At 68.5% G+C, this 22,074-nt stretch overlaps 1 protein-coding gene across 1 annotated transcript; it reads right to left on the bottom strand.

The window, feature by feature from the left end:
- Nucleotides 1-156: 156 nt before the first annotated feature.
- LOC112545547 (uncharacterized) lies at nucleotides 157-20,923 on the bottom strand. The gene is given in 16 exon segments (XM_075928850.1): nucleotides 157-1,151; nucleotides 1,447-1,554; nucleotides 1,697-1,819; nucleotides 2,239-2,511; nucleotides 2,838-7,343; nucleotides 7,345-8,255; nucleotides 8,342-8,528; nucleotides 8,853-8,942; nucleotides 10,695-10,745; nucleotides 11,448-11,480; nucleotides 11,605-12,117; nucleotides 16,522-16,593; nucleotides 17,780-17,953; nucleotides 18,390-18,503; nucleotides 19,471-19,746; nucleotides 20,775-20,923. Coding segments are annotated over 15 exon segments (7,404 nt in total). The 5' UTR covers nucleotides 19,710-19,746; nucleotides 20,775-20,923; the 3' UTR covers nucleotides 157-1,141.
- Nucleotides 20,924-22,074: the final 1,151 nt, after the last annotated feature.

Consider the following 22,074-nt stretch of genomic DNA (forward strand, 5'->3'; position numbering starts at 1 on the left):
GCTGCGGGGCCCCACGGCGCAGACGCAAGGGAGGGCGCAGACTCTGCCTAGATACAGGGGGTCCCTCCTGTGGCCCCCCCGCCGTGCTCAGTGCTGCCCCGGGGAGCCCACCCCGCTGCGGGGCCCCACGGCGCAGACGCAAGGGAGGGCGCAGACTCTGCATTTCGTAGTTTATTTCACAGAAAAAGTCTCCTTGCTGTACAGATTAAAAAAAAAATTAAACGCTTTTAAGAAACGTGAAGAAACTTCTGCCCCCCTCCCCCAAAATCTGCCCTTCGCTTTAGGGTTTCTCAGCCAGCTCGCCGCCCCCAAACCGCAGGGAGCCCAGGACAGCCCCCGCACCCCCAAACCGCTCGGGGGGGCAGACTAGCCCCCACGTGCTCTGCAAGTCCCTTGCTTGGGGGTCCCACAACCTCAACTCTGCCCCCCCCAGCCCCAAATGTCACTGACTGCACATGGAGTCTGACTGGGGGTGGCTCCCGGGAGGAGGGCAGAACTCGGGGCTGCTCACAGCCCCCCAAGGAGCTCCCCAGGGAGCCCCCCGGGAGGCCGAAGGGGCGCCTGCCCCATTGTCATGGCCGGGGCACTCAAGCGGGCTGGCTCGCAGATGTTGCCAGGGCCACCCCTCCCCTCCTGGTGGGGTGAGCTAAGCTCCGGGGGTTTGGGGGGATTTGCCCCCTGAAAATTGGGGGTGCTTCCTCAAATGTAGGGGGCCTTGCAGCGCGGGGCTCTCGCCAGCGCCCTGCCCCGACTGAGAAACGCTAAACCGACCGGCTTCTCGGCTCCCCTCCCCACCCAACCCCTCCACTTTTTTTGTGTTTTCCTCTTGAACCATTTTTTGTCTAAATCAACCCAACTCCCCCCTCCCCCCGTCTCAAAACACAGAAGTTTTGTCGGGTTTTTTTTTATCGGTAAAACTCACAGAAGAGAAAAAACTGAAACGCTCACATGGGAAAAAACGAGATTCGAATCACGACGGGGCGGGGCCCCGGCAGCCAAGGGGGCGGGACGTCGCCGCCGACCAATGAGGGAGAGGGAGGGGAAGGAAGGTTGGGGAAGAGCCAATGGAAACGAAGGAGGCGGCTGCCGGAGCGACTGCTAGAGGACGCGGCTGTTGGAGGCCGGGCAGAGCCCCACGGGGCTACGGGGACCTGAGAAGAGAACGGAGGGAGGAGTTAAGGGGACACAGGGGCAGGCCTACCCCGGTGGAGAAAGGGGGGAATGCAGACCCTGTAGCTCTGCCCCATGGGCCCATCTACCCCAGCATCCTGCCTCCTCCCTGTGCTCCAGAGCAGCCTCAGGAACCTTTACTCCAGGATCCCCGCCCCGCGCCCTCCCCGGACCGCCCTGTCCCCCCCCACGCCCCCTCTGGCACAACCCCTCCCAAGTCAGACCCAGGGACCCGACTGCCCGGGTCTTCTGCCCACTCCCCTGGGCCCCTCGTACCGGGAGGCTCGGCGGCGGGCGGCGTGGGGGGGACTGGGCGTTTCCCGCCGGCGCTTGCGGCCTGGGGAGCGGCTGCTGCTTCCTCGGCTTCTCTGAGAGGGTTTGTCACTGAGGGGGGCGCCGGGTAAGGGGAGGGTCAGTGGGGGCCCCAGATCTGACCCGCAGGCCCCCCCATCACCTCCACGCCCCCCGCCTGCCCTGCCGATCGCCCCTCCCCTTCTCCCGGCCCCCGCCTCGGGCAGACCCCTACCTGTGCCGGTCCCGCTGGGCTGGGGGAGGCTCTGGGGGGGAGGGCCGGCGCCGCTCGGCCGGGGAGTAGCTGAGAGAGCGCTCGTCGCACAGGGAGTGGATGGGTTTCCGGGGGCTCCGGGAGCTGTGGGGGTGGGGGGCAGGTGAGACGGCACCACCCTGCAGGGGGACGGTGCCACGCGAGGCCGCGACGGGAGGGGAGACAGGGTCAGCCCGCTGTGCTCCTGCTCCGGCTCCGGCTCCCGGGGTGAAGCTGTGAGCCAGGCATCCGGGCCAGCAGCGCCCCGCCCCCCGAGCGAGCCCCTCCCCCACCCAGAAGGGGGACCCAGGGGTCCGGGCCAGCAGCGCCCCTCCCCCCGAGCAAGCCCCTCCCCCACCCAGAAGGGGGACCCAGGGGTCCGGGCCAGCAGCGCCCCTCCCCCCGAGCGAGCCCCTCCCCCACCCAGAAGGGGGACCCAGGGCTCCGGGCCAGCAGCACCCCTCCCCCTGAGCAAGCCCCTCCCCCACCCAGAAGGGGGACCCAGGCGTCCGGGCCACTCTTACCGCCGCTGCTCCGGGGAGGGCTTCTTGGGGGCGGCCTTGGGCTGGGGCCCCGGCTTCGGGGAGGAGGAGGAGGAGGAGGACGAGGAGGACGACGAGGAGGACGAGGACGAGGAGGACGACGAGGACGAGGAAGAGGAGGACGAAGACGAGGAGGACGAGGAGGAGGAGCTGCTGCTGCTGGAGCTGCTGGAACTTCGCGACCGGCGTTTCCGCTTGACCACCTCCAGGGGGCGCCCCTCGCGGGCCTGCTCCTTCAGCGCCAGGCTGGGGGGTCTGCGGGCACGGCAGAGTCAGAAACTGGGGCAGGAAGGAGGGGCAGCACCAAGGGAGGGGGAGCAGGGGGAGGGCAGGAGGGAGGGGCAGGAGGGAGGGGCACCACCAAGGGAGGGGGGGCAGGGGGGCAGGAGGGAGGGGCAGCACCAAGGGAGGGGGGGCAGGGGGGCAGGAGGGAGGGCAGCACCAAGGGAGGGGGAGTAGGGGGGCAGGAGGGAGGGCAGCACCGCAGGGAGGGGGGGCAGGGGGGCAGGAGGGAGGGGCAGCACCAAGGGGGGGGCAGGGGGGCAGGAGGGAGGGGAGCACCGCAGGGACGGGGCACTCACTCTTTCTGGACCAGCTCGGCGTCGGGCCCCTTGCTCCCCGGGGAGGGCTGGCTGGACTCGGAGGAGCTGGAGCTGGAGTCGGACGAGGACGAGGACGAAGACGAGGAGGAGGAGGACGAAGACGAGGAGGAGGAGGAGGAGCTCGAGCTGCGTTTCTCTTTGGAGGGGGTGCGGGGGGGCACCGGGGGCAAGACCAGCGGCTTGGGGGCTCCGCTCCGGGCCTTGTCAGGTAGCTCGCTGGACCCCTCTAGGGCTGCCGGCTCCAGCTTCACTTTGGGCCCTTCCTCGTCTTCTCCCTTGGGGGGCAGCCCCGGGAGCGCGGTGGGCAGGGGGCTGGGCACCTTGCGGGAGGAGGAGGACGAGGAGGAGGAGGAGGAGGAGGATCTGACCTTCTCTGGCCCCTTGGCTGGGGGGAGGCGGTTGGCAGGGGGGGAGCCCCCGGCCGCTGCGGAACAAGAGTTCAGGGTCCAGGCAGGCGCTGGGCCCCCGTTCCTCACCACCCCCAGGGGCCCCTCTGGCTGCGGGGAGTGGCTCTTGGGGGCAGGGGAATGGGCTTTTCTGGCTCGGGGGGAGGCCCCGCCCGGTGCCGGCGGGGAGTGGGACAGGCTACGGCGGGCGGGAGCCCCCGCCAGGGGCGACGTCTTCTCCGCTCTGGCTCTGCCGGGCGCCGGCTTGTCGGCCACTTTGGGGTATTTCTCCAGCAATGGCGGCGAGCGGGACCGCCGCCCGGCGCGTTTCGGCGAGCCCGAGCTGGAGCGGGTGCGGGCCGGCGAGGCCTTCGACTGGCCGCGGGAGGAGGAAGCCGGGGTGCGGGAGACGTCCAGCTTGGGTGGGGAGCGGGAGCGCGGCTGGCGGGAGCTGCCGCGGCGGGGTGGTGTGCGGGAGCCGCCGCGGCGGGGCGAGGATGGCGAGCGCTCCCGGCGGCGGGAGAGTCGCGAGGGGGAGCGGGAGCGGCTCCTGCCGGGCGACGAGATGGAGCGTTCCCTCCGCAGGGAGCTTCTGGATTTGCCTGGTCTGGAGACGGACCGGGACCGGGTCCTGCGAGGCGAGGACCCGCATCTGCCTCGCCGCAGGGAGGAGCTCGACTTTCCCCTCCTGGAGGGGGAGCTGGACCGGCCGCGCCATGCTGGGCCTTTGGGTCTCTCCGGGGACGACCCCGAGCGGCTGCTTCTGGGAGACGCCTCCGCTTTCTCTCGGGGCCTTGGGGAGGAGCCGGACCTGCCACGCCGTGGAGGAGATCGGGATTTGTCTCGAAGTCTCAGGGACAAGCCGGATGTGCTGTACCTTGCGGGAGACCTGGATTTCTCTCTAGATCTCAAAGATGAGCAGGAGCTGCCATATCTGGCAGGAGAGCGGGACTTCTCCCGGGGCCGGGGCGGCGAGCGGGACTTCTCCCGGGGCCGGGGCGGCGAGCGGGACTTCTCCCGGGGCCGGGGCGGCGAGCGGGACTTCTCCCGGGGCCGGGGCGGCGAGCGGGACTTCTCCCGGGGCCGGGGCGGCGAGCGGGACTTCTCCCGGGGCCGGGGCGGCGAGCGGGACTTCTCCCGGGGCCGGGGCGGCGAGCGGGACTTCTCCCGGGGCCGGGGCGGCGAGCGAGACTTCTCCCGGGGCCGGGGCGGCGAGCGAGACTTCTCCCGGGGCCGGGGCGGCGAGCGGGACTTCTCCCGGGGCCGGGGCGGCGAGCGGGACTTCTCCCGGGGCCGGGGCGGCGAGCGGGACTTCTCCCGGGGCCGGGGCGGCGAGCGAGACTTCTCCCGGGGCCGGGGCGGCGAGCGAGACTTCTCCCGGGGCCGGGGCGGCGAGCGAGACTTCTCCCGGGGCCGGGGCGGCGAGCGAGACTTCTCCCGGGGCCGGGGCGGCGAGCGAGACTTCTCCCGGGGCCGGGGCGGCGAGCGAGACTTCTCCCGGGGCCGGGGCGGCGAGCGAGACTTCTCCCGGGGCCGGGGCGGCGAACGAGACTTCTCCCGGGGCCGGGGCGGCGAGCGAGACTTCTCCCGGGGCCGGGGCGGCGAGCGAGACTTCTCCCGGGGCCGGGGCGGCGAGCGAGACTTCTCCCGGGGCCGGGGCGGCGAGCGAGACTTCTCCCGGGGCCGGGGCGGCGAACGAGACTTCTCCCGGGGCCGGGGCGGCGAACGGGATATCTCTGCCTGCTCTGGGGAAGACTCCGAGCTGCTCGGAGGCGTTCTGGATTTCTCTAGGACACCAGGCGACATCCCCAGTCTGCTCCTTCTTGGGGACACACTGTATTTGTCTTTTGCCTCAGGAGATGCTGGTTTGACCTGAGGGGCTGACACCTTCCCCACCTCTTTAGCTTCCGGAGAAGCCAGGGGCCTGTTGTGTTTTGAAACTGCTCCGAGTCGGCTTCCTGACCCTGGAGATGACCCAGATCGGCTGTGTCTTGGGGGGGAACTGGCCTTGCCTTTCAGTGTCAATGATCCAGATCCACTCAGCAAGGGAGGCGATTTGGGTTTTGCCGGCTCTGCTGAGGACCCTCTCATGGGTGGTGATGGGGATTTCTTTGTCACTTCTAGGGATCCAGATTGGTTTTGCCATGGCTGGGGAGATCTAGATTTTTCTTTCACCACTGGAGAGACATCAGGCCTAGCACATCTTGGAGGCGATCTAGATTTCTTTGTCAGTTCTGGAGGGGATCCAGATGGGCTGTGTCTTGGGAGCGGTGAGCTGGAGTTATCATTTAGTTCTGGAGAGGATCCAGACCTGCTCCTTGCGGGCGGTGTTCTGGATTTCTTCAGTGGTTCTGGAGAGGATTCAGACTGGCTGCATTTTAGAGGCAAACCAGCTTTCTCTTCCAGCACTGAAGGAGGCTCGGCACCACTGTGTTTTGGAGGCGTCCTAGACAACTTCTTCAGTTCTGGAGAGGATCCAAGTCTACTTTTCCCTAGAGGGGATCTAGATTTTCCTTCCACTGCTGGTGACGATCCAGACCTACTTTGCCTTTGAGGAGAACTGGATTTCTTCTTCAGCCCAGGAGAGGAGCCAGACATGCCTCTTGTAGCGGGAGATGTGGATTTCTTTTTCAGTTCTGGAGATGATCCAGATCTGGTTTGTCTTGGAGGGGATCTAGATTTCTCTCTCACCTCAGGAGATGATCCAGATGTTCTTCGCCTCGGGGGCGATTTCGATTTCTCTCTCACCACTGGAGAAAATCCAGATCTGCTTCGTCTTAGTGGCGATTTCGATTTCTCTCTCACTGCAGGAGAGAATCCAGATCTGCTTCGTCTTGGGGGCGATTTCGATTTCACTGGAGAGAATCCAGATCTGCTTCGTCTTATGGGCGATTTCGATTTCTCTCTTCCCACTGGAGATGACCCAGACCTGCTTCGTCTTGTGGGCGATTTCGATCTCTCTCTTCCTGCTGGAGATGATCCAGATCTGCTTCGTCTTGGTGGCGATTTTGATTTCTCTCTCACCACTGGAGATAATCCAGCTCGGCCTCTTACAGGCGGTGATCTGGATTTCTTCTTCACTAAAGGGGATCCAGACCTGCTTCGTCTCAGGGGTGACCTAGTTTTCTTCTTCACTACTGAAGGGGTCCCAGACCTGCTTCGTCTCAGGGTCGATCTAGATTTCTTCTTCACCACTGAAGATGACCCAGACCTGCTTCGTCTCAGGGGCGATCTAGACTTCTTTTTCAATGCTAAAGAAGAACCAGACCTGCTTCGTCTCAGGGGCGATCTAGATTTCCTCTTCAACGCTTGCAAGGACCTAGACCTGCTTCGTCTCAGCGGCGATCTGGATTTCCTTCTTGCCAGTGGAGAAGATCCTGACCTCCTCTGTCTTGGCGGCGATCTAGATTTCTTCTTCACTTCTGGAGATGATCCTGAGCGGCTTCTTCTAGGCAGTGATCTGGATTTCTTTCTGAGTGCTGGTGACAATCCAGACCTCCTCCTCCTCCTCCTGGGTGGCGTTCGGGATTTCTTCTTTAGTGCTGGAGATGACCCCGACCGGCTTCTCCGAGATGATCTGGATTTCTTTTTTGGCCGAGGGGATGAGCCAGAGCGGCTCCGCCTGGGTGATCTGGTTTTCTTCTGTAGCCGAGGGGATGATGTAGAGCGGCTGTGTCTTGACGCTTTCCTGGATTTCTGCTTCACCTCTGGGGATGAGTCTGACCGGCTCCTCCGTAGGGGCAGCCTGGATTTCCTCCTCCGCTCAGCTGACGACACAGAGCGGCTTCTTCTGGCTGAGATCAGAGATTTTTCCCGCCTGGAAGAGGACCCTGACCTGCCTCGCCGGGCGGGGGTTCTAGACCGGGACCTGCCTCGCCGGGCGGGGGTTCTAGACCGGGACCTGCCTCGCCGGGCGGGGGTCCTAGACCGGGACCTGCCTCGCCGGGCAGGGGTCCTAGACCGGGACCTGCCTCGCCGGGCAGGGGTCCTAGACCGGGACCTGCCTCGCCGGGCAGGGGTCCTAGACCGGGACCTGCCTCGCCGGGCAGGGGTCCTAGACCGGGACCTGCCTCGCCGGGCCGGCGTCCTAGACCGACCCCCGCCTCGCCGTGTTCCTGCTCCTAGACCAGCCAGGCCTCTGGGGTGTCCTGGAGCGGGACCACCCTCGCCGCTGAGGGCTGCGTGACCTTCCCCTCCTCTGGGGTGTGCGAGATTTTCCCCACCTGGGTGGAGTGCGGGAACGGGACCGTCCCCATCTCTGGGGGCTCCGGGACCTACCTCTCCACTGGGGACTGCGGGATCGGGACCTGCCCCGTCTCTGAGGTGTGCGGGAACGAGCCCTGCGGCGGGACGGGGTCCGGGACCGCCCTCCCCGACGGTGCGGGGTGCGGGAGCGCTCCCTGCGAGACGGGGGCGTCCGGGAGCGTGACTTGGCATCTCTTTTGGAGAGGGAGCGGGCTTTGGTTCTCTTTGCCGGGGTGCTGGACCGCTCCCGCCGGGACGAGAGCTTTGGGGCCGCCTTGGCAGGCTTGGAGGACTCTGGGGAAGAACTGGAGCGGTCCCGGCGCTGGGAGGCCCTTGCTTTCTCCTGCGTGCTTGAAGCTGGCTTATCCCGCTCAGGAGAAGAGGAGGAGGAGTCTTCATCGCTCTCAGAGCCGGAGCGGGACAGCCGGGAGGGGAGGGCCTTCCGTGTGGTGCCAGGCACTAAGGGGGCAGCCACTAAGGACGGACTGTTGGGGCGATCAGCTGCTGTCTTTTTGGGGGGCGGGGAGGAGGAAGGGGGGGACTTGGTCTCCTTGGAGGGTGGCCGTTTGTGGCCGGACAAGGCCCTCTCCCGGGCTGGCTCGGGGGATGGGGAGCAGCGCTGTGTGCGGGGCTCACGCTCCGAGGGCGGGGCGGGGGTGGATCTGTGCTCTGGGTGCCGGGGGCGCTCCTTGTCCTTCAGCTTCCCCTCGGAGACAGGCGACGGGGAGGAGGAGCGCTGGCGGGGGGAGCGCCGCGATGTCAGTTTCTGCAGGAGGAGGAGAGAGCTGCTACTGCATGCACTTCACCCGGCAGCCCCCACTCCCCGCCAGACTCCCCGCCCCCACCGCTCACCTCTCGCTTCTCTCGACTCTCCCGGGGGCTGCCACTCGGGGCGCGCCGGCTCGGCTCGGGGGAAGCGGAGCGATCTCTTTTGGGGGCCTCCTTCGCAGTGTCCTCGGGCTCGGCTCTCCTCCGGGGCGGGGCCGGGGGGGTTACGCTGTGCCGGGAGGCCCGTTTCTGGGGGGCAACGCTCCGGGACCTGAGGGACAGCAAAACAGAAGGGTCAGACACAGAGCAGCAAGGCCCTGGCTCGCAGCGGCTCCCAACCGATCCATACCCCGCCCTCTTCCCGGAGGCTAATGTGTCTGGGCTTCATCTCGCTTACGAACCGCTCCCGGCTCCCTCATTTGTGCCCCAGTTGTACAGTGAGCCAGCGGGACCAGAACCCTGCCCTCGTCATGCCAACCGGTCACTGCCCGCGGGGAATGTTAGCTTTCACCGTCACCCGCTGTCAGACTCGGTAAGTAGCCACCGGAGTCCACGCACCCCGGGGCAGGGGTCTTCGCCCCAGTGGGGAGCCTACCTGCTCCGCGAGCTGTCCGAGGAGGAGGAAGAGTCTGGAGAGGTCGAGCGACCTCTTCGGCCCTTCTGAGACGCCGATTCGCTGGTGGACCTGAGAGCACACAGTTGGTTAGGGGCGGGCAGCATGGAGCGGGGGGAGGGAGGATCAGAGGAACCCTGGCTGGTGCACGAGGCACGGCAGTGCAGAGCACGCACGCTGGGGGGCCGGCGCGCTCATGGGCCAACGGTGCAGCATGGGGGGTGCAGGCCAAAAGCGAGAAAAGGGGCTGGCCCTGGCGTGGGCTGGGGAGCTCAGGTTGAAGAGGGCGGGCGGAGGTGGGGGGTGCAGGCCAGCAGGGAAGAGGGGTCAGGGGTGCAGGCCAGGGGTTAGCTAGCATGGACTGGGGGGAAAAGGCCGGTGAGAAGGAGGCAGCAGGGGCTGGCGGCAGGGTGCACTGGGAGCACAGGCCGGTGAGAAGGAGGAAGTGAGGGGAGCAGCTGGGGGCCGGCTGGGGGGCACAGACCGGCGGCAAGGAGGCAGCAAGAGGCGCAGGCTGGGGGCCGGCTGGGGGGCACAGACCAGCGGGAAGGAGGCAGCGAGAGGCGTAGGCTGGGGAGCGGACTGGGAGACGGCTGGGGGGGGCCACAGGCCGGCGGGAAGGAGGCAGCAAGAGGCGCAGGCTGGGGGGCGGCTGGGGGGCGCAGGCCGGCAGGAAGGAGGCAGCAAGAGGCGCAGGCTGGGGGGCGCAGACTGGGGGCCGGTTGGGGGGGGGGCAGGCCAGCAGGAAGGAGGCGGTGAGAAGCGCAGGCTGGGGGGCGCAGACTGGGAGCCGGCTGGGGGGGCGCAGGCCGGCGGGAAGGAGGCGGCGAGAGGCGCGGGCTGGGGGGGCGCAGGCCGGCGGGAAGGAGGCGGCGAGAGGCGCGGGCTGGGGGGGGCGCAGGCCGGCGGGAAGGAGGCGGCGAGAGGCGCGGGCTGGGGGGGCGCAGGCCGGCGGGAAGGAGGCGGCGAGAGGCGCGGGCTGGGGGGCGCAGGCCGGTGGGAAGGAGGCGGCGAGAGGCGCGGGCTGGGGGGGCGCAGGCCGGCGGGAAGGAGGCGGCGAGAGGCGCGGGCTGGGGGGGCGCAGGCCGGCGGGAAGGAGGCGGCGAGAGGCGCGGGCTGGGGGGGCGCAGGCCGGCGGGAAGGAGGCGGCGAGAGGCGCGGGCTGGGGGGGCGCAGGCCGGCGAGAAGGAGGCGGCGAGAGGCGCGGGCTGGGGGGGCGCAGGCCGGCGGGAAGGAGGCGGCGAGAGGCGCGGGCTGGGGGGCGCAGGCCGGTGGGAAGGAGGCGGCGAGAGGCGCGGGCTGGGGGGCGCAGGCCGGTGGGAAGGAGGCGGCGAGAGGCGCGGGCTGGGGGGGCGCAGGCCGGCGGGAAGGAGGCGGCGAGAGGCGCGGGCTGGGGGGGCGCAGGCCGGCGGGAAGGAGGCGGCGAGAGGCGCGGGCTGGGGGGGCGCAGGCCGGCGAGAAGGAGGCGGCGAGAGGCGCGGGCTGGGGGGGCGCAGGCCGGTGGGAAGGAGGCGGCGAGAGGCGCGGGCTGGGGGGGCGCAGGCCGGCGGGAAGGAGGCGGCGAGAGGCGCGGGCTGGGGGGCGCAGGCCGGTGGGAAGGAGGCGGCGAGAGGCGCGGGCTGGGGGGGCGCAGGCCGGCGGGAAGGAGGCGGCGAGAGGCGCGGGCTGGGGGGGCGCAGGCCGGCGGGAAGGAGGCAGCGAGAGGCGCGGGCTGGGGGGCGCAGGCCGGTGGGAAGGAGGCGGCGAGAGGCGGGGGCTGGGGGTGCACCACTGGGCACGCAGAAGGGAGGTGGCCACAGCCTGTGTCTCACGCTGGACTCTCACCTTTTCCTTTTCTTTTCCTTGGCTTTGTGTTTGCTCTTTGGACTGGGAGACCTGACAAGAGTAACAGGAGCCATTGGGAAACGAGACACGCCCCCAGCCAGTGCCCTGCCCCCCAGAGCGCCCCCTGCTGAGACAGGCCAGCACTGGCGCAGCCAGGAGCTCCCCTACAGCGCCCCCTGCTGGGACAGGCCAGCGCTGGAGCAGCCAGGAGCTCCCCCATAGCGCCCCCTGCTGGGACAGGCCAGCGCTGGAGCAGCCAGGAGCTCCCCCATAGCGCCCCCTGCTGGGACAGGCCAGCGCTGGAGCAGCCAGGAGCTCCCCCATAGCGCCCCCTGCTGGGACAGGCCAGCGCTGGAGCAGCCAGGAGCTCCCCCATAGCGCCCCCTGCTGGGACAGGCCAGCGCTGGCGCAGCCAGGAGCTCCCCCACAGCGCCCCCTGCTGGGACAGGCCAGCACCCGGGCAGCCAGGAGCTCCCTCACAGAGCCCCCTGCTGGGACAGGCCAGCGCTGGCACAGCCAGGAGCTCCCCCATAGCACCCCCTGCTGGGACAGGCCAGCGCTGGCGCAGCCAGGAGCTCCCCCACAGCGCCCCCTGCTGGGACAGGCCAGCGCTGGCACAGCCAGGAGCTCCCCCACAGCGCCCCCTGCTGGGACAGGCCAGCACTGGAGCAGCCAGGAGCTACCCCACAGCGCCCCCTGCTGGGAAAGCCAGGGCTGCCAGTGTCTCTCAGAAACAGCAAGGCAGGTGCTCACCTGTGTTTCCTCTTCTTAGAATCCGACTCCGACCTGGGCAGAAGACACAGAACATGGGTCAAAACCAATCCCCCCAGTGACAGACCCTGCAGCCCACCCCCCACCCTGGGGCAGGACCACAGCTGCCAGGCCCTCCCTGCGCCGGCCAGCCCCTCACCTGTGCTTCTTCTTCTTTGAGCTCTTTTTCCTCTCGCGGCGAGAGGGGGGACCTGCTCTCCGACCTGCAGGGGAGCACAGCTGGAGTCCAACCCGTCTGACAGCATGAAAGACACCCAGGAGTCCTGGCTCCCAGTCCCTGCGCTGCCCACTGGCTCTACGCCCTTTCCCAAGCCAGGGAGAGAACACACCCCCCCATCCTGCTCTAACCAGTAGACCGGCGGTGGGCAACCTGCAGCCTCCCCATCTGTTCCCCCCCCTACGCACCTGTCGTATGGGGGCCCCCGAACCCCACACTTCCTGCACCTCCCCTCCCCTCCAGCACTCTGGGAAGAGCTGCGCATCTCGTAGGAAGTGCCGGGCTCTGGTGCCCCAGTGCTCAAGAGGCATGTGGGGAGCAGATGGGGGGGGGTGCATGGCCACAGGTGGAGCCCCAGGGGGCCGTGGGTCGCTGTGCCCCAATGAGGTGAAGAGGGCCATTCCCTGTAGCTGGTTGCCCATCGCTGCACTAAGTCATTGCTCCCTCCCATTCTGTATGTCCACGTGCGGAATGAATTTTGTTACGGGCACCTCTATGGAGGTGCTCGGGACGGGGAGGGGGCGGTTAAGGGGCGAGACAGACAGCAGGTTCTGGGGCAACAGCAGAGCTGGGGGAAGACCAGGGCTGGGTTACAACAAAATTCATACCACACGTGGACAGGGGCAGAGGGGTTCGGCGTATGAGAGGGGGCTGGGGAAGAGGGGGCTGCAGCTCCAGCTGTGGGTGCAGGCTCTGGGGTATGACTGGCGAAGATGGGTTTGGGAGGGCTCAGGGCTGGGGCAGAGGGGTGGGTCCCGGCTGGGGGTGCAGGCTCTGGGGTACGACCGGCGAGAAGAGGCCTGGGGAGGGCTCAGGGCTGGGGCAGAGGGGTGAGTCCCAGCTGGGGGTGCAGGCTCTGGGGTATGACTGTCGAGGAGGAGTTTGGGGGGTGGGTCCCGGCTGGGGGTGCAGGCTCTGGGGTATGACTGGCGAGGACGAGTTTGGGGGGTGGGTCCCGGCTGGGGGTGCAGGCTCTGGGGTACGACTGGCGAGGAGGAGTTTGGGGGGTGGGTCCCGGCTGGGGGTGCAGGCTCTGGGGTACGACTGGCGAGGAGGGGCTCGGGGGGGGTCCTGGCTGGGGGTGCAGGCTCTGGGGTACGACTGGCGAGGAGGAGCTCGGGGGGTGGGTCCCGGCTGGGGGTGCAGGCTCTGGGGTACGACTGGCGAGGAGGGGCTCGGGGGGTGGGTCCCGGCTGGAGGTGCAGGCTCTGGGGTACGACTGGCGAGGAGGAGCTCGGGGGGTGGGTCCCGGCTGGGGGTGCAGGCTCTGGGGTACGACTGGCGAGGAGGAGCTCGGGGGGTGGGTCCCGGCTGGGGGTGCAGGCTCTGGGGTACGACTGGCGAGGAGGAGCTCGGGGGGTGGGTCCCGGCTGGGGGTGCAGGCTCTGGGGTACGACTGGCGAGGAGGGGCTCGGGGGGTGGGTCCCGGCTGGGGGTGCAGGCTCTGGGTACGACCGGCGAGAAGAGGCCTGGGGAGGGCTCAGGGCTGGGGCAGAGGGGTGAGTCCCAGCTGGGGGTGCAGGCTCTGGGGTACGACTGGCGAGGAGGGGCTCGGGGGGTGGGTCCCGGCTGGGGGTGCAGGCTCTGGGGTACGACCGGCGAGAAGAGGCCTGGGGAGGGCTCAGGGCTGGGGCAGAGGGGTGAGTCCCAGCTGGGGGTGCAGGCTCTGGGGTACGACTGGCGAGGAGGGGCTCGGGGGGTGGGTCTGGGGTATGACTGGCGAGGAGGAGTTTGGGGGGTGGGTCCCGGCTGGGGGTGCAGGCTCTGGGGTACGACTGGCGAGGAGGAGCTCGGGGGGTGGGTCCCGGCTGGGGGTGCAGGCTCTGGGGTACGACTGGCGAGGAGGAGCTCGGGGGGTGGGTCCCGGCTGGGGGTGCAGGCTCTGGGGTACGACTGGCGAGGAGGAGCTCGGGGGGTGGGTCCCGGCTGGGGGTGCAGGCTCTGGGGTATGACTGGCGAGGAGGAGTTTGGGGGGTGGGTCCCGGCTGGGGGTGCAGGCTCTGGGGTATGACTGGCGAGGAGGAGTTTGGGGGGTGGGTCCCAGCTGGGGGTGCAGGCTCTGGGGTACGACCGGCGAGAAGAGGCCTGGGGAGGGCTCAGGGCTGGGGCAGAGGGGTGAGTCCCAGCTGGGGGTGCAGGCTCTGGGGTACGACTGGCGAGGAGGGGCTCGGGGGGTGGGTCCCGGCTGGGGGTGCAGGCTCTGGGGTATGACTGGCGAGGAGGAGTTTGGGGGGTGGGTCCCAGCTGGGGGTGCAGGCTCTGGGTACGACTGGCGAGGAGGGGCTCGGGGGGGGTCCTGGCTGGGGGTGCAGGCTCTGGGGTACGACTGGCGAGGAGGGGTTCGGGGGGTGGGTCCCGGCTGGGGGTGCAGGCTCTGGGGTACGACTGGCGAGGAGGGGCTCGGGGGGTGGGTCCCGGCTGGAGGTGCAGGCTCTGGGGTACGACTGGCGAGGAGGGGTTCGGGGGGTGGGTCCCGGCTGGGGGTGCAGGCTCTGGGGTACGACTGGCGAGGAGGAGCTCGGGGGGGTGGGTCCCGGCTGGGGGTGCAGGCTCTGGGGTACGACTGGCGAGGAGGAGCTCGGGGGGTGGGGTCCCGGCTGGGGGTGCAGGCTCTGGGGTACGACTGGCGAGGAGGAGCTCGGGGGGTGGGTCCCGGCTGGGGGTGCAGGCTCTGGGGTACGACTGGCGAGGAGGGGCTCGGGGGGTGGGTCCCGGCTGGGGGTGCAGGCTCTGGGGTACGACCGGCGAGAAGAGGCCTGGGGAGGGCTCAGGGCTGGGGCAGAGGGTGTGAGTCCCAGCTGGGGGTGCAGGCTCTGGGGTACGACTGGCGAGGAGGGGCTCGGGGGGTGGGTCCCGGCTGGGGGTGCAGGCTCTGGGGTATGACTGGCGAGGAGGGGCTCGGGGGGTGGGTCCCGGCTGGGGGTGCAGGCTCTGGGGTATGACTGGCGAGGAGGAGTTTGGGGGGTGGGTCCCAGCTGGGGGTGCAGGCTCTGGGGTACGACTGGCGAGGAGGGGCTCGGGGGGGGTCCTGGCTGGGGGTGCAGGCTCTGGGGTACGACTGGCGAGGAGGGGCTCGGGGGGTGGGTCCTGGCTGGGGGTGCAGGCTCTGGGGTATGACTGGCGAGGAGGGGCTCGGGGGGTGGGTCCCGGCTGGGGGTGCAGGCTCTGGGGTACGACTGGCGAGGAGGAGCTCGGGGGGTGGGTCCCGGCTGGGGGTGCAGGCTCTGGGTACGACTGGCGAGGAGGAGTTCGGGGGTGGGTCCCGGCTGGGGGTGCAGGCTCTGGGGTACGACTGGCGAGGAGGGGCTCGGGGGGTGGGTCCCGGCTGGGGGTGCAGGCTCTGGGGTACGACTGGCGAGGAGGAGCTCGGGGGGTGGGTCCCGGCTGGGGGTGCAGGCTCTGGGGTACGACTGGCGAGGAGGGGTTCGGGGGGGGTCCGGCTGGGAGTGCAGGCTCTGGGGTACGACTGGCGAGGAGGGGCTCGGGGGGTGGGTCCCGGCTGGGGGTGCAGGCTCTGGGGTACGACTGGCGAGGAGGAGTTTGGGGGGTGGGTCCCGACTGGGGGTGCAGGCTCTGGGGTACGACTGGCGAGGAGGGGCTCGGGGGGTGGGTCCCGGCTGGGGGTGCAGGCTCTGGGGTATGACTGGCGAGGAGGAGTTTGGGGGGTGGGTCCCGGCTGGGGGTGCAGGCTCTGGGGTATGACTGGCGAGGAGGAGTTTGGGGGGTGGGTCCCAGCTGGGGGTGCAGGCTCTGGGGTACGACTGGCGAGGAGGGGCTCGGGGGGGGTCCTGGCTGGGGGTGCAGGCTCTGGGGTACGACTGGCGAGGAGGGGCTCGGGGGGTGGGTCCTGGCTGGGGGTGCAGGCTCTGGGGTATGACTGGCGAGGAGGGGCTCGGGGGGTGGGTCCCGGCTGGAGGTGCAGGCTCTGGGGTACGACTGGCGAGGAGGAGCTCGGGGGGTGGGTCCCGGCTGGGGGTGCAGGCTCTGGGGTACGACTGGCGAGGAGGGGTTCGGGGGGGGTCCCGGCTGGGAGTGCAGGCTCTGGGGTACGACTGGCGAGGAGGGGCTCGGGGGGTGGGTCCCGGCTGGGGGTGCAGGCTCTGGGGTACGACTGGCGAGGAGGAGTTTGGGGGGTGGGTCCCGACTGGGGGTGCAGGCTCTGGGGTACGACTGGCGAGGAGGGGCTCGGGGGGTGGGTCCCGGCTGGAGGTGCAGGCTCTGGGGTACGACTGGCGAGGAGGAGCTCGGGGGGTGGGTCCCGGCTGGGGGTGCAGGCTCTGGGGTACGACTGGCGAGGAGGGGCTCGGGGGGTGGGTCCCGGCTGGGGGTGCAGGCTCTGGGGTACGACTGGCGAGGAGGAGTTCGGGGGGTGGGTCCCGGCTGGGGGTGCAGGCTCTGGGTACGACTGGCGAGGAGGGGCTCGGGGGGTGGGTCCCGGCTGGGGGTGCAGGCTCTGGGGTACGACTGGCGAGGAAGGCTCGGGGGGTGGGTCCCGGCTGGGGGTGCAGGCTCTGGGTACGACTGGCGAGGAGGAGTTCGGGGGGTGGGTCCCGACTGGGGGTGCAGGCTCTGGGGTACGACTGGCGAGGAGGGGCTCGGGGGGTGGGTCCCGGCTGGGGGTGCAGGCTCTGGGTACGACTGGCGAGGAGGAGTTCGGGGGGTGGGTCCCGGCTGGGGGTGCAGGCTCTGGGGTACGACTGGCGAGGAAGGCTCGGGGGGGCGAGCCATGGGGAGGGGCAGGATGAGGGGCTGGGGGCGCAGGCTGCGTTGAAGGAGCAGCTGTGAGGAAAGGCAGCCCCAGATCCCACGGCCCTCGTGGGCGGGAGGGAACCCGGGAGCCTGTCTTTCTTCTTCTTCTTCTTCTTCTGCTTGGGCGACGGCGAGCGGGAGCTGCTGGACTCCCGCACCAGGCTGGGAACAGAGCAGGCGTGAAGGGGTCGTCGCCCCGGCCCTGCCCCACCCTCGCCCCCACTGAGCTCCCCAGGCGGGGCTGCAGGCCAGACAGGGAGGGGTAGCCGACCTCCACTCTAGCAAGGAGCACTGCTGTGCGCACCCAGCCCTACCCCCCAGCGGGGGCAGCCTCCCCAACCCCAGCCCCATCCATCCCCACAGCCGGGGGCAGCCCCTCACACAGCCCAGCCCCACAGTCCCATCCCCATAGCCGGAGGCAGCCCGCCCCCTACAGCCCCATCTACACAGCCAGATCATAACATAAGAACGGCCGGACTGGGTCAGACCAAAGGTCCATCTAGCCCAGTATCCTGTCTGCCGACAGTGGCCAGCACCAGGTGCCCCAGAGAGGGTGGACCGAAGACAATGATCGAGCGATTTGTCTCCTGCCATCCCTCTCCAGCCTCTGACAAACAGGGGCCAGGGACACCATTTTATCCCCTGGCTAATAACCTTTTATGGACCTAACCTCCATGAAATTATCTAGCTTCTCTTTAAACTCTGTTCTAGTCCTAGCCTTCACAGCCTCCCCTGGCAAGGAGTTCCACAGGTTGGCTACACACTGTGTGAAGAAGAACTTTCTTTTATTCGTTTTAAACCTGCTCCCCATTAATTTTATTTGGTGTCCTCTAGTTCTTCTATTATGGGAACTAATAAATAAACTTTCTTTAATCGCTCTCTCCGCACCACTCATGAGTTTATAGACCTCTGTCATATCCCCCTCAGTCTCCTCTTTTCTAAACTGAAACGTCCCAGTCGCTTTAACCTCTCCTCATATGGGACCCGTTCCAAACCCCTCAGCATTTTAGTTGCCCTTTTCTGAACCTTTTCTAATACCAAATACCTTTTTTGAGGTGAGGAGACCACATCTGTACACAGTATTCCAGATGTGGGCGTCCCATAGTTTTATCCAGGGCAGTAAGATATTCTGGGTCTTATTTTCTATCCCTTCCTAATAATTCCTCGCATCCTATTTGCCTTTCTGACCGCCGCTGCACACTGTGTGGGAGTTTTCAGAGAACTGTCCACGATAACTCCAAGATCCCTTTCCTTACAGAGCTCCACAGCCCCAACCCAGCTGGACCTCACACAGCCTGGCCCCAGCCACAGCCCCCCACTGGGGGGGCAGCCCCACCCCCGCCAGCACCTGTACTGCTTCTGCTGCTCCTGCTGCTTGGCAGCTGCAGCCGCAGCCTCTTTGGCCCTGCGGTTGGGGTCAAACGAACTCCCGTCCACGTAATTCTCACTGATGCCAAAAGCTGCCCTCAGCCGCTCATTCTTCTTCTCGTTGGCCTCGGCCAACTGGTGCGTCTCTGTCACCCTGGCAACAGAAAGAGGGGGCGGTAAGGGGCAAGAGAGCAGGGTCTGGGGCACTGGCCAGGGGCTGCAGGGCAAGAGCGGGGGGCACGGGCAGGGCTGGGGGTAGGGGCTGTGGGGTGGGAATGGGGGGAATGGGCAGGGCTGGGGGCACGGGCAGGGCTGGCAGGGACTGCAGGATGGGAATGGGGGGCACGGGCAGGGGTGGGGGTAGGGGCTGTGGGGCATGAGTGAGGGGCACTGGCAGGGCTGGGCTGGGCTGTGGGGCATGAGTGAGGGGCACCAGCAGGGCTGGGGGGGGCAGGGGCTCTGGGTCGGGGCATCTGCTGACACACCCGTGGCCCAGCCCGGGAAGGGAAGGGGGAGCATCTCTAGCCCTCGGCCAGTAGGGCTGGCCGTGCCGGGGAGAGCCATGCCGTGGGAATGTCGGGGGTACTCACGTTGGCTTCTGCTCGGGCTGCTGCTCCCCCTCCTTGCCCAGCGCCACGTCCTTCTCCTCCAGCAGCATGAGCCGGAAGGTGGCCACCTTCTCCTGGATCTCGCCCTCGGCGTAGCTGGGGAGACGAGCAGGCGAGAGATGGGCATGGGGCGCCTGAGCTCAGCTGGGCCAGCGCCAGCTCTTCCCTTCCCTCAGGGCCAGGAAAGGCTCTGCCACTGTGGCCACCCAGGCCCTGAGGGGCTGGGCCCAGTGTCTGCCTCGTACACCAGCCAGGGGGCAGAGCGACACCCCTATCCACAGGGAAGCTGGAACAAGGGGTCCCACCTCTCGGGGTTCCCCAGCCTCCCGGCTGCAGCCCGAGAAGAGCACGGTGCTGTGCTCACCTCGTATGACCTTGTCCCCCGCCCCGCAAGGTGCCCCCACGACCCCACCTCCCATCCCGCCCCGCAAGGTGCCCCCCATGACCCTGCCTTCAATATACCCCCCACATGACCCTCACCCTGCCATATTTCCCCCCCCCCACGGATTCCCTCATCCCAATCCATCCCCTTAATAACCACTTCTCCCCTTCCCCTGATGCGTTCCCAGGACAATTCCCATCTTCCATCCCCACCCCAAAGCGTGACCCCTTCCCCCCAGCCTGCATTTTCTATCCCAATGTCTGCAACTCCTCATCCCACTCCTACCATGTGCCCCCCATATACTCACCCCAATGAATGTCTGTGACCCCCATCCCACCCCCACCGTGCGCCCCCCATATCCCCACCCCAATGAATATCTGTGACCCCTCATCCCACCCCTGCTGTGCGCCCTCTATATCCCCTCCCCAATGAATGTCTGCGACCCCCATCCCACCCCCACCGTGCGCCCCCCATATCCCCACCCCAATGAATATCTGTGACCCCTCATCCCACCCCTGCTGTGCGCCCTCTATATCCCCTCCCCAATGAATGTCTGCGACCCCCATCCCACCCCCACCGTGCGCCCCCCATATCCCCATCCCAATGAATATCTGTGACCCTTCATCCCACCCCCACCGTGCGCCCCTGGGGTGTGACACAGCCCCCCCCCCCCACACCTACCCCTGTTCCTCCATGAGCTCCGCCAGCTCCAGGCATTTCAGCTCCACCTTGCGCTTGCGCTCATGGTCCAGGATCTCCTGGTTGGGCTTCTTGACCAGAGACGACTCCAGTTTCCTGAGCTCCTCTTCCGACTTGTAGTCGGTTCGCTCCTTCTTGTGCCGCACGGCCGAGAGGTTGCGCTGCACGTAGCCGTTGGTGCCGCTGCCTCGGGGAGTGGGGAGCCCTATCCCATTGTACATGGCGCCGCCAGGCTAGCACCGCCGGTGCCTCCAAGCCCTGCGGGGAGAAACCAGGCGTCAGACTGCCAGAGGCCAGGCCCGGCCTCGCCCTGCCCGGAGAACCCGTGTCCTGGCTCCCAGCGCCCGTTCCCAGCCACATCCAAACCCAGCGGCGAGCCAACAGGGCGCTGGGAGAACCACTGCAGCCGGCGCGAGTGGGGGAGCCGGGCGTCACAGAGATGGGGGAGCAGGGGAAGGGATGTGGGGGGGGGGGTTAGGAAAGGGCCCATGCCCTGAGGGGCACCGGCACCTTGGGGGCTGGAGCTTCCACATGGCCCCCCGGCCGGCCCCCTCCCCGCCTGCCCCTCCCCCCTCATCCCGCCCCCTCCAACTCCTGCCCCCCTCCCCCTCACCCCCTCACATCCCGCCCCCCTCCCCCTCACCACCTCACATCCCGCCCCCCCCATGCCCCCCTCCAACTCCTGCCCCCCTCCCCCTCACCACCTCACATCCCGCCCCCCCATGCCCCCCTCCAACTCCTGCCCCCCTCCCCCTCACCACCTCACATCCCGCCCCCCCATGCCCCCCTCCAACTCCTGCCCCCCTCCCCCTCACCACCTCACATCCCGCCCCCCCATGCCCCCCTCCAACTCCTGCCCCCCTCCCCCTCACCACCTCACATCCCGCCCCCCCCATGCCCCCCTCCAACTCCTGCCCCCCTCCCCCTCACCACCTCACATCCCGCCCCCCCATGCCCCCCTCCAACTCCTGCCCCCCTCCCCCTCACATCCCGCCCCCCCATGCTCCCCCTCCAACTCCTGCCCCCTCCCCCTCACCACCTCACATCCCGCCCCCCCATGCCCCCCTCCAACTCCTGCCCCCTCCCCCTCACCACCTCACATCCCGCCCCCCCATGCCCCCCTCCAACTCCTGCCCCCTCCCCCTCACCACCTCACATCCCGCCCCCCCATGCCCCCCTCCAACTCCTGCCCCCTCATCCCGCCCCTCCCCCCCGCACCCCCCTCATGCCCCTCCCGCGCCTCCCCCGCGCCTCCCCCCGGGCCCGCGCCGCGCTGCGCCACTCACGGAGCCAGGCCGCTCGCTCGCGCCGCGCCGCCGCCTCGGCCTGCGCCTGACTCGGAGCCAGCAGCTGCCCCCGCCCCCGCCAGCGCCGCCCGCCGCGGGGCACGACGGGAAATGGAGTCCGCCGGGCCGCGCTGCCCGCGCAAGGCCCCCGCAGCCCCGGGCTCGAGGGACTACACCTCCCGGCGTGCTCCGCGCGCGCTGCGTCAGCCGCAGCCATTTTGTGCGAGCCGCCAGTGAGCCGCAGGGCACGCCGGGAGCTGGAGTCCGCTCCGTCCGAGGAGGACGCAAAAGGGACCGACGGGCCGGGGGCCGGAGGAACTACCACTCCCATGAGGCATGGCGGCGGCCGCACGGCACGCCGGGATGCCCACTACGCGGCTCAGGGCAAAGGGCGCCTGGGCCCTTGGGGACTATAGTTCCCATGAAGCGCCGCGGCAGACGCACGGCCCGATGGGACATAAACGGGGTAGGGGACTGCGGGAATACCTATCCCGGCATGCCCCGCGCGCACCGGACGCCGCCATTTTCTTCTTTCAATGCTGTGGGCCGCGGGGCATGCCGGGAGGCGTAGTCCGGCCGAGCGCCCCCGGCTCTGGCGAGACCGACACTCCCATGAGGCCCAGCGCTGCGGTGCAATGCCTGCTGGGACACGAGCTGAGGGCGAGGAAAGTCGTACCTCGAAGGACTACAACTCCCGGCCTGCACCGCGGCCCGCTGCCATTTTCAGAGCGGGAGCGGGGGGGGGGGGTGGCCCGCAAGGGCTGCCGGGAAATGTAGTCCCGCTCAGGGCTCGACCGCGGTGACTACAACCCCCATAGTGCACAGGGGCAACCGCTCCCATCATGCAGCGGGGCCGAACTGAGGCCGCCCCCAGGGACACGTGATCACATGTTAACACCCCACCCCCTCCGTTATTGTAGGGTCGCCCATCCTGATTGGCTACTGGCGTGGCAGAGCCTTTCCCACAGGCTCTCTGGGCTCCAGGCTGTTCCCCTGGGCGCCCGCCCCTCCCTGCAGGGTCCCCCCCCCCCCGCCGCTCTGTTATCGTAGGGTCCCCCCCCCACCGCTCTGTTATCGTAGGGTCCCCCCGCCGCTCTGTTATCGTAGGGTCTCCCCCCCCCGCCGCTCTGTTATCGTAGGGTCTCCTGTGCCGCTCTGTTATCGTAGGGTCTCCCCCCCGCCGCTCTGTTATCGTAGGGTCTCCCCCCCGCCGCTCTGTTATCGTAGGGTCTCCTGTGCCGCTCTGTTATCGTAGGGTCCCCCCCCGCCACTCTGTTATCGTAGGGTCTCCCCCCCGCCG

Source organism: Pelodiscus sinensis, chromosome 4 (assembly GCF_049634645.1).
Source record: "Pelodiscus sinensis isolate JC-2024 chromosome 4, ASM4963464v1, whole genome shotgun sequence".
Lineage (NCBI taxonomy): Eukaryota > Metazoa > Chordata > Testudines > Trionychidae > Pelodiscus > Pelodiscus sinensis.